Source organism: Chamaea fasciata, unplaced genomic scaffold, assembly GCF_029207755.1.
Source record: "Chamaea fasciata isolate MVZ Bird 193981 ecotype frontalis unplaced genomic scaffold, bChaFas1.0.hap1 SCAF_15, whole genome shotgun sequence".
NCBI classification, from domain to species: domain Eukaryota; kingdom Metazoa; phylum Chordata; class Aves; order Passeriformes; family Sylviidae; genus Chamaea; species Chamaea fasciata.
Genome location: NW_027094100.1, coordinates 12835051 through 12845154, shown reverse-complemented (window position 1 = coordinate 12845154; position 10104 = coordinate 12835051). Strand labels below are relative to the sequence as shown.

Below are 10104 nucleotides of genomic sequence, written 5' to 3'. Positions count from 1 at the left end.
AGGCTGGACTGCTGGTGCCTGGCCATGGCTGCAGGCCAGCTGCTGGCAAGGTGACCCAGCATGAGCACCCAGCGCCACTGACCCACACCCCCTGCATGGAAAGGGGGATATAGAACTCCATCCCTGTAGCAGCACAGTCCATCCCCATCTCTGCTGTGTCCCACAGCAATCCCAGCCCCATATCCCCCCATCCCTCTTGTGCCACGTGGGTCCCTTGACCTGCCCCTCCCATCCCCACTAGACCCCACAACACCCCTGCACTCCTGTCCTTGCAGGCCCCTCTGTCTGCTGTGCCTCCCACCCCCACCTCCAGCCCTGCCGCATGTCTGCTGCCATCTGCCTCTCCCTTTTGATTAGTATTAATTTTTAATTATTATTATTGACAGGGCTGCCAGCTCGGCTGCCAGCTGGGACAGCTGCCCAGCATGAGACAGGCCGGGGGCAGCCCTGGCACTGCTGTACTCACTGTGTGGCTCTTGGCAACTACTGTGCCCACCCAGGGGGTGACTTTGTGCCCCAGCACCCTCTGGCCCTCAGACCGGGGCTGGGGGGTGCAAAAGTTGAGGATGAAGGTCATTGTGTTCCCAAAGGGCAGGCTCTGAGTGGGCATTGCCAGCCCCCTAAGCCTGGCTGGGCTGCAGGGCTGATGGGAACCCATAAAGCCATGGAGATAAATGGCTCCTATTATTTTTCCAATCAAATGAAATCCCACTGTGGCTACATGAGAATGGTGATGAACCACGGCAGTGCAGCAGCCTCTGCACCCCCTCCTGCCCCAGTTAACCTTGGCCTTGTGACGGGATGGGGCAAGGGCACCCCATGAGAACAATGCCCTTGCTGGGGTAAGGGGACAAGGACAGCCGGGCTGCAGGGGGCTCAGCCCTAGAGCCAGGTGGGGGGCGATGACAGGGACACGTGAGACAAAGCAGTAGGTTGGAGGGACAGAGGGACAGACAACCCCTGCCTCTCAGACACGTGACGCTGTCACTGCTGGGGAGGGACATTAATGGTGCGTTTTCGGGGGTCTCACAACCCCTCCTCCGGCTTCGGCTTTGCCAGCCCCACGCGTGGCTCTGCCTGTCTCTCATTTGGGGGGGGCGGGGTGGGGGGCGGCTGGGGTAGCGCTGTGACCCCACTTCAGGCAGGGACCCAAAGGCAGGCAGGGCAGAGCAGGGACCCCGCCGCAGGCAGGGCAGGCTGCCATCCCCGCCGCGCCGGAGCCGCCAAGGCCGGGCGAGCGGCACCATCGCGTGGCGAGACACCGGCGCTACAGGCAGCGCAGGCCGCAGCCGGGCTGCCGGCACGCCGTGCCCGTGCGGGACCGGAGGGCAAGGCAGGCAGAGCCAGGCTCGGATCCCCCGCTTGCAGCACCCCCAGTCTGGGGGGCTGCCCCCCATACTGCATCCCCTCATCCCAGTCCTGGCACCCGCAGCACCCCCACTGCGGGCTGCCATCCTCCCTTACCGCACCCCCTCAGCCCAGTCCTGCTGCCTCCCCAGCCCCGTCGCCCTACCGGGGAGGGCAGTGTGGTGCTGCTGCCCTTGCACCTGCACGGAGAAATGACCCAACGCCATCACGGGATGCAAGGACACTAGGACATGGCCTGACACACTGCCTGCCAGGGCTCAGCTCCTGTCTTCAGTCTCTAGAATAATCTTCTGCCTGGAACAGGAGCAATATTAGGTGGTGGAGGGCCCTGCAAGGTTGATGCCCCCAGAGAAAGGCAGCTGAGTCGCAGGGACACAGCTCTCTGCAGCCAGTGCAGCATCCCAGGGTAGTGCAGGGCTCAGCAAGCTTAACCACACAGGCTGCACTGCAGGCAGTGTCACCCTGGGTGACACAGCCACACCAGCTGCCTGTCAAGCTGTGACCAGACAGGTCACAAGCAGCTCTAAGAGCAGAGAGTGGTCAATACATCATCCTTCTGCAGGACCAGGTCTCTGCAGAGCCTGTCTGCAGGCAAGACAGCACTGAGCCATCACAGCAGGGGACAAGCATCCGGGCTGATGAGGTGGCATGGATGGGTTGGACATGTGGCCCTGGACAAGGTGCAGCCCTGGGCTGAGATGGAGCCTGGGTACTGCTGGAGAGAATGGAGGATACTCCTGGATGAGAGCTGCAGTGAGGGCAGAACTGCAGCTGCCACTGTCAGGAGGTGAGCAGACAGCTCCACCTCTAGAATCTGACTAGGCAGGGAAGCACAGATACCACAACCCAACACACAAATAAAAGATTAAAGGACAGAGTGTGGGGTGGGTCTGGAAGAGAATGGGGGGGCCGGGACCAACAGAAGGGACAGCAGAACACATGAGCCATGGAAAGGAAGAGCCAGCCAAGTTCCAGGGCTCAAAAAACTGAGGCTGTAAACCTGCAGGTCTGGCACCAACAAAACCTTGGGAAGAAAATTAACTTCATAGCACCTATGCCGCAAGTATCTGTGGGAGGGGATGCAGCATGGAGACCATGCTGTGCTGCAACCCAACACCCATCCCACATGGACACTGCCAGCCCTCAGCTGGGAAACTGATCTTCCTGAGAAGGCAGACTCCTGTCCCACAGCTGTGCAGGGACTTGGGAGAAAAGTGGACTAGCCCCCCAGGCTGAACTGACCCAGATGAGCTGGGCCTCAGCAGCCCCTGCCATGCCCAGGTTTGCAGGGCAGTGATCTGTGCCCATGCCTTGGCCATAGGAGGACAGAGTACCATCCTTCTGGGAGTTATCCAGGGCCCCCCAAAACACAGGAAACACCCCCACAGCCTCAGGGAGAGGGACACTGGTGTCAGACTCTAGAAGAGGTAAGTAGACACGTGTAGTATCCAAAGCACACAGCGGTGCCAGCTCTGCGCTGCTGGTTCTGCTCACCCAGAATGGAGGGGCCAGGATATGGCACATCACCATCTCCCTCCCAGGAAACCTCCCCAAGAAACAGGAGCCACCCCAGAGCCAAGAGCCCTGGAGACACAGATCATGCTCAGATGCATAAATTCATTGTGAGACAGTACACAGGGATTTCATAGGCAGCTCCCCACTCCCCCTGCAGTCACACCACAAACTTGGTCTTGGCAAGGGAGCTGCTCTTGGTGGCTGTATCTGCATGAGCCTGGTACCCGATGGCCACCTTCTGTGACAGGCCCAGGTGCTCCTTGTAGACACGCCTGGAGGGGAGAAAGGGATGCATGAACAGGGCAGCACCACTTCTCCCACTGGGCCTATTCCCCCAAACTGGGGGAGCCCTTATTCCCCTGTGCAGGCCCCCCTGAAGCTGCACTACCCAATGTGGGTGACCCCTTCCTGGTTCTCTGCTTCCCGGGTCCAGATGGCAATCTTGTCCCCCTTGGTGCGGATGTTGATGACGGCCCCGCACACCTCGTCGCTGTACTCATCAAACATCTCCCCAATGAGGCACAGCAGCTGTTGGGAGGAGAAGGGGAGCCTGGGACAGTCCCCACCGGGGCTCAGCCCTGGGGCAGGGGGAACACCACAGCCAGGACCCTCGAACAAGGCTGCACTCACTGTGTCCAGCCAGAACCGGTCCAGCTCTGTGTGCCGCTGCTGCTTGGCCAGGGTGATGAGCCAGCGCCCACCACGCTTGTTCTGGCTGTCCTCCCACATGGGCTCAATGCCATCCTAGGGGTGGGCAAGGGGATAGTCAGGGGCACCAAGTACCTGGCCAGAGCTGGCCTGGGGAGCTGTGAACATCCAGCCAGACTTCCTCCTCCCACCTTATGGCCAGGGCGTCCTGACAGCCTTTCCAGCACCCAGTGTGCCCCCATAATGCTGGGGGGATTCTGAGGATGGGGTATCGTACCTTGAAGAGGGAGTAGTCACAGCCAGCTGCGAGCTTGCTGGCCAGCTGGATGTGACTGTACAGCCTGTGTTAGATGGAGACACAGAAGCAGGTGAGAACAGGTGCCTCAGGCTCAGACCCCTCCCACCAGAACACCTCCAGAAGGGGCACAGTGGGTGTGCCCACCCAATGGACACTCACGCCCAGAAGTCCTCCACAGTGCTGAATTTGGTGATGAGGCGCAGGTTCGCCTGCCACATCTTGCTCTTGTCATTCTTGAAAAACCACAGTGCCCATCTGGGGAGGGAGGGGAAATGGGGTGCTAAAACATGCTGGAGACTCCCTCCAGTCCCAGTACACCCCTCCCAGTGCTGGGAGAAGCTGTCCACGGCCAGGCCTCCCATACCTGTTCTGCAGGGGGTGCTTGCTCAGGATCTCTGCCGGGAGCAGCTCCTGCTGCCGAGCCCTCTGCCGGCGCCGCTCCTGTTGCTTCTGCAGAGGAAGGTGGGACAGCCCTGAAAAGCCCCATCACCACCCCAGCAGGGAGCCTGCAGCCCCCCAGCTACCTCCCACACTGGGAACCCCGAGGGCTGGCAGGGCTGTCTGTGTTCTGCAGCCTCCCTGGCCCACAGGACAAACACCCACCTGCTCCCCTGTAGCCATCCTGACCATCACGAGCTCTCCTGGGCTGCCTCTGGCTCTTAAGTACCCACGGGCAGGTGGGATGAGGAGCTATCCCAGCTGCAGCTGATGGGGTGGGAGGGGACAGGCCAGCCCTGCCCCTCCTGGGGAGCAGAGAGATGGGGGATCCTTCTCTAGGGCAGGGAGCTGAGGGATGAGGACCGGGGCTCAGAGCGGGATAGGATCAGGATGAGGGAGTAGAACTGTGTAAGTTGGGCACCATGTGTGGGGACCATGATGTGGTATGGGCAGGGCAGGATGGTACGCAGAGAGGGTGGGATAGCATCAGGTTGGAAGGTAGGGATAGGATGGGATGAGGAGGATGGGGTCAGGACAGGACGTGATTGGGAGAGTGGGGGATGCGATGGGGAGGGGATGGGTTCAGAGCTGGATGTGGTATGATGGGAATGGGGTGGGATGAGGTGGGAAGAGGACATGACGAGAGGGGATGGGAATGGCATAGGATCAGGGTGGAATGTGGAGGGAGTTGGATGGCAACAAGGATGGAATGGGGTAAGGGCAGCCTGCAGATGGAAAGCAATGGGATCGGGACAAGATGGGACAAGGAACGGGGGGAGACGTGACCGGGAGAGGGTAGGATAGGACGCAATGTGGGTCAGGACAGAATAGCTTGGGAACAGCTTGGGGTGAGATCACGATGAGTGATGGGGATGGGAAGAACGACTGTCCCGAGGTGCCGCGCAGTGCGGGGAAGGAGCCTGCGGGGCTGGGGCGGCGAGGGGCCGGGGGCGCCGCTGCCGCGGGGGGCGGTGCGGGGCGGGCGGGGGCGGCGGGGCACGGCTCGGCACGGCCGAGCACGGCTCAGCCCGGCTCAGCCCGGCGCAGCCCGGCGCGGCGCGGTCCCCCCCGCGCATCACGGCGCAGCGCGGCGCAGCGCGGCCCCGGCACAGCCGCACTGAGCCCGCCCCGCCGCAGCCCGGCCCGGCCCGGCCCGGCCCGCCCGTCCCCGCCGAGAGCGAGCCAGGTCGGGCGGGCGGCGGGGCCGGGGGCGCGGGACCGGGATGCGCGGGGAAGGGATGCGCGGGGAAGGGATGCGCGGGACCGGGATGCGCGGGGCTGGCGGGCGCGGGGCCGGGGCGGGGTGAAGCCGTGCGGCCTCTCCCCGCAGAGCCGCCATGGAGGTGTTTATGAAGGGCTTGTCCAAGGCCAAGGAGGGGGTGGTCGCCGCAGCTGAGAAGACCAAGCAGGGGGTGGCCGAGGCCGCCGAGAAGACCAAGGAAGGGGTCCTCTATGTCGGTAAGGACCGGCTTGCCCTGCCTGCCCCCTGCCTGCCCCCTGCCAGCCCCTGCCTGCCCCCTGCCTCCCCATCCCCGGCTAATCTCTGCCCGTCCCTGCCGGCCCCTGCCGGCCCTCTCTGCCTGCCCTTGCCTGCTCCTGCGTTTGCCCTTGCGTCCTCCTGCCCATCCCCCTGCCGTCCCCCTTGCGTCCCCACCTGTCTCCGGCCCCGCTCCCCCTCTCCCCTGCTCCTTCCCCGCCACGACCACCCGGCGACGGAGTGCTCCTGGGCAGCGGGTTGGTGCCCGCAGTGCCTCGCTTCCCACCGGGAATCTGCAGAGCAGGAGAGTGGGCTCTGCAGGCAGGAGCAGAGTCGGGGACTGGTCCCTAGGCTGAGAGGATGGAACCCTCGGGGACCAAACCCCTTGCAGCTCACAGTCTGAGCCCGAGGGTCTCTCAGCTCTGTGCCCAGGATGCTTTGGGGCAGGAAAGCAGAGGGCCCGTGATGGAGGTGGTGACCCCTGTGTTGGGATGTGCCTGTCTTGGGGCAGGGGGGTAAGGGAGCATGTTTGTCCCCCTTGGAGAGGCAATGCCCTGGAGCTCATCCCACACCGGCATCTCCCCTGCACCCGGCTGGTGACTGAGGGAGGGGTCCCTCCGTGCTGGCCCTTGAGGGCAGGTTCTGTTTCGGGCCAAGTCCTAGAAGACGTGGCTGGCAGGAGAAGCAGTTCCTGGGCAGTCTGTGTGCCTGGCTGTGGTGCTGAAATGCCCAGGGAGGGAGCTGAGGCCAACCCTGCTTGCAGTGGGAGGGAGGAGGGTGCAGGGCTGAAGCTCTGTTCTGCTCCAGAGGGCACAAGCTCTGTGGGAGAGCTGAGGCCCCAGAACTATTCTCCTGGGCAGTGGTGGGTGCCTGCCCTGGGCCCCCATCCTCACTAGGGTGCATGTGCTGGACTGGGGTCCAGCAGCTCAAGGAACACCCTGAGGCCCCATCCTACATGAGCTGCCCAGCCCCTACCTTTCCTTCCATCCTAGACACCCCACTCTCATTCCGTGGAGTGTCCTGGATGGTGTCTCTCTGCTCGAGGGAGCCTGGCAGGGTCGGCACAGCCAGAAGCAGCACCCAACTCCAGGCACTCCAGCTGTGGGGCTTCCCATGCTATGTTGGCACCAGCTCTAGGTTTTGATCCCTTGGAAGGTTTTTCTCAGCGGCACAGCTTGCTTTTGCCCTGCCTGGCTGTGCCCTGACACAGTGCTGGGCCTTGGAGTCTCTGCCCTGCCTGGCACGTGGTGGTGGCCCTGTGCTGCCCCAGTTCTGGCTCCTGCAGGGAGCCTTGAGGGGGGCCAGGCAAGTGCTCAACCCCCCAGATGCCATGGCATGGGGTGTGGACAGGTTGCTGTCCTGGCTCAGAGCCCTGCCAGGGTCGTGGGCATGGCACATGTTGGAAGCCCAGCTGTCAATCCCTCTAACCTGATGTCTGTCTCTTTCTACCCTCAGGGAGTAAAACCCAAGGTGTGGTGCAAGGCGTAACCTCAGGTACGGACCCCTCTGTCTTCCTGTCGCGGTACCCCTCCGGCCCTGAGAGTGTGGCCACACTAACGAGATCAGAGGCTAATTGAGGGGCTGATGTCACTCTGCTAAAGCCTCTTATATAACAGGGCCGGCAACCAAGGATTTGCGGCGGCTGCTCACACTCCTTGTCCAGCTGCAGAGCAGTGTCATGGCCCCCTCCCCTCCCCACCAGGGCGAGCAAGTGGGAAGAGCCTGATCCTGCCCAGCATCTCCCCTTCAGCTCCCTCCCTGAGTTGTGCAGGGCATGAAGCCATACCTGGGCACCCCTTTTGGCACGGGGGTGGGCACTGACGGGCACCCCCGGCTCTTGCAGTGGCTGAGAAAGCGAAGGAGCAGGCGTCCCAGCTGGGCGAAGCCGCCTTCTCTGGCGCCGGCAACATTGCGGCGGCCACCGGGCTGGTGAAGAAGGAGGAGTTCCCTGCAGACCTGAAGGTGAGAGTCCGCAGGCATTGCCGTGCCCGTGGGGAGGCTGGCACATCCCCAGGTTTGGCCAGGAGGAGCCCCTTGGCTGCTCGCCGGCGCCAAAGCAGGGGTGCCCAGGTGGTCTCCCCGTGCCCGTGTGCGCGGCGTGTGCGGACGTGTGCGCGCTCGGGGCCTGCCATGGCGGCCGGCGGCGTGGGCCCCCGGCACATCGCTCCAGCCGCTGCTGCGAGGTGACCTGACAGCTGCGGGAGGGGCAGCGGGTTCCAGCTTCTCCGCCCCATGAGCCGTTGGCTTCCAGCTTAGCCCAAAATAGCATCAGCTGAAGAAATGAGGCCACCGCCGCCAATGCTGCTGCACAGGGGGATTGGCTGCCCCCCTTTCCCGCCTGCCAGCCCCGGGGAGGGGTTACCCAGCACCACCCTCCCCTGCCAGGGATGCAGGATGCTCCTACAGCCCTGCCAGTGCTTGGAGACTGTCGAGGCCCACGTGGTGCCAGAACTTATTGCCTGCCCGAGGCTGGGGCTGGGAGCAGTGTAGGGACATATGCACACAGCCCCTGCTCCCACAGACGTGTGCATGTCATCTCCCAGCTGGGTGGGCTGCTGTGTGCCCAGGGGCCCACTGGCTCCCCATGGAGCCCCTTGTATCCTGGGTGCATTGCTGGTCTGGCAGAGGCAGGGAGGGTGGGTGCTCTGTGTGTGTGTGGCACTGACCTCCTGGTTCACTTTCAGGCAGAAGAAGTGGCCCAGGAGGCTGTGGAGGAGCCACTGGTTGAGCCGCTGCTGGAGCCAGAGGGGGAGAACTACGAGGAACCCCCACAGGTGAGGGGGCAGGGTGGCACAATGGACACAGTGTGACAGTGATCAGTGCACTGTCCAGAACAGAGCTGGTGTTGGGCTGGAGAAGAGAGAGGCTCTGTGCCCCACCTGAACTCTCTCACTGGCTCTTTCCTTCCCCATCTCACAGGAGGAGTACCAGGAATACGAGCCAGAGGCATAATGGACCCCCATCCTTGCCTCTTCCACCAGCAGCACAACGAACCGCCGGTAGCCCCCTGCTCCCCTCCAGCCGGCCCCAGCCGGTGCCTGTGCGCCGGGGAGGAGCAGGGGCGCCCCTGCCCCGTTCGCTCACGAGTTCTTCCTCCAGTTCCGTTCCAAGGGACCGTGTCCGTGTCTCCGTAACATGTCTAGCAGTGAGAAACACCCGCTGTGTCCAAGCCCCCGAGCCCCGGCGTGTGCCCGAGCCGTGGGTGCTGCCCGCAGGGGCTGGTGCGTGTGTGTGTGAGCGTGTGTGTGAAGCCCGGGTTTATGGCTCTGTCTCCCTCCCAGCACCATAAACCCCGGCTGTGTCCCAGCGTGTCTGTGTGTGTACAAAGCATGTTTACCTGCTCGCGGGCTGCTGTACATTTTCGCTTGCACGCGTGTCCCTGTGGTTCTGCTCTGGTCATCGTGGAACTATTTTTTTTTATATATCTATCTCTCTCTCTCTCTATCTATGGGTGGACGGGTCTTTTGCCTTTGTGAACCCTTGGCGCCCCAGCCCGCTCCCCAGCCTGCTGGGTGGTGACGGTGCCTGCGCCCCCCCCGAGGTCCCATAGTGCCGACGCTGTGTTGTGACGTGGCATGGATATTCCCCCGTCGCTGGATGTGCAATACGAGGGCAGCTGCCAGTGACACAGCTGTCCCCGTGACCGTGAATAAAGCCAACTCTTGTCTGTAGCCCCCTGGTCCTGGTTGTGGGGTCCCTGGGGTGGGGTTGGCCCCCGTGCTTTGGTGGCAGGGGTAGTTTTGGAAAGAGGAATGGGCCTGATGCTGGGAGAGTGGGCAGGACTGGTTGCTCATGAGGGCAAGATGCCTTTCTGTCTGCTGGCTGCTGCAGCTTTGCAGGTCGCTGTGCCCTGGGCCTCCAGACAGACTCTGGCTGAGACTTGGGGTGCAGGCAGTGTCCCCATACCACCTGCCTGTCTGCAGGGCTTTGCATCTGCAGGGGGCCCTGTGGGGCTGAGGACAACGAGCCAGGGTGAGGGTAGACACAGCCCTGGGCTCCAGCACTGGTTCCCCCCTTCCTATGTGCCCCTGCACCCCTCAAGGGGCAGGGGATGTGGCTGTCACCCACAGCTTGTTCAGATGCAGTGTGACCACCTGAAGGGCAGATGGCTGTCACACATGCTGCGGGATGTCTACCATGGCAGGGGGTCCTGTGCCCACCCCACAGCACCGTCCTTGTGTCTTCAGCTCCCCCAGGTCAGGACCACCAACCCAGCCTGGGCCCCCAGCTAACCTTTAGCTCCTTGACTGCATCACAAGCTGGGGTGAGAGGCTGGGCTGAGTGTCCCTGCCATGAATATCAGATTAGATCCCCCACCTGTGCTGTCTCGCCAGCTTTGCCAGCGAGGAGTGAATCTGCA

General features: G+C 62.9%; 2 protein-coding genes across 5 annotated transcripts; one reads left to right on the top strand and one right to left on the bottom strand.

Annotated features, from left to right (window-relative positions):
• Positions 1 to 2382: 2382 nt before the first annotated feature.
• Positions 2383 to 4485, bottom strand: EIF4E1B (eukaryotic translation initiation factor 4E family member 1B). Of its 2 annotated transcripts, XM_066197257.1 has the most exons (7): positions 4433 to 4485; positions 4194 to 4279; positions 3989 to 4084; positions 3809 to 3872; positions 3514 to 3627; positions 3272 to 3411; positions 2383 to 3155 (listed from the first exon to the last, which is right to left on the bottom strand). In XM_066197257.1, the coding sequence occupies exons 1-7, from the start codon at positions 4457 to 4459 to the stop codon at positions 3041 to 3043; spliced, it is 642 nt and encodes a 213-aa protein (XP_066053354.1). In that variant the 5' UTR covers positions 4460 to 4485; the 3' UTR covers positions 2383 to 3040. The 2 variants fall into 2 exon arrangements, with proteins under 2 accessions (XP_066053354.1, XP_066053353.1); XM_066197256.1 differs by having other exon boundaries at positions 3272 to 3627.
• Positions 4486 to 4897: 412 nt separating this feature from the next.
• SNCB (synuclein beta) lies at positions 4898 to 9415 on the top strand. Of its 3 annotated transcripts, none has more exons than XM_066197258.1 (6): positions 4898 to 4981; positions 5598 to 5725; positions 7200 to 7238; positions 7588 to 7706; positions 8429 to 8518; positions 8664 to 9415. In XM_066197258.1, exons 1-6 carry the CDS (start codon positions 4944 to 4946, stop codon positions 8694 to 8696), a joined length of 447 nt encoding a protein of 148 aa, XP_066053355.1. In that variant the 5' UTR covers positions 4898 to 4943; the 3' UTR covers positions 8697 to 9415. The 3 variants fall into 3 exon arrangements, with proteins under 3 accessions (XP_066053355.1, XP_066053356.1, XP_066053357.1); XM_066197259.1 differs by lacking the exon at positions 4898 to 4981 and adding an exon at positions 5144 to 5162; XM_066197260.1 differs by lacking the exon at positions 4898 to 4981 and adding an exon at positions 5344 to 5453.
• The last annotated feature ends 689 nt before the right edge of the window (positions 9416 to 10104 follow it).

Coding starts and splice junctions, on each gene's coding strand:
- EIF4E1B (XM_066197256.1), bottom strand. CDS start 4,459: ATGGTCAGGATGGCTACAGGGGAGCAG. Junction 4,085..4,193: donor AAGCACCCCCTGCAGAACAG/GTATGGGAGGCC, acceptor CTCCCTCCCCAG/ATGGGCACTGTGGTTTTTCA. Junction 3,628..3,808: donor GTGACTACTCCCTCTTCAAG/GTACGATACCCC, acceptor GCCCACCCCTAG/GATGGCATTGAGCCCATGTG.
- SNCB (XM_066197258.1), top strand. CDS start 4,944: ATGTGGAGGGAGTTGGATGGCAACAAGGATGGAATGGG. Junction 4,982..5,597: donor GGCAACAAGGATGGAATGGG/GTAAGGGCAGCC, acceptor CTCTCCCCGCAG/AGCCGCCATGGAGGTGTTTA. Junction 5,726..7,199: donor GGAAGGGGTCCTCTATGTCG/GTAAGGACCGGC, acceptor TTCTACCCTCAG/GGAGTAAAACCCAAGGTGTG.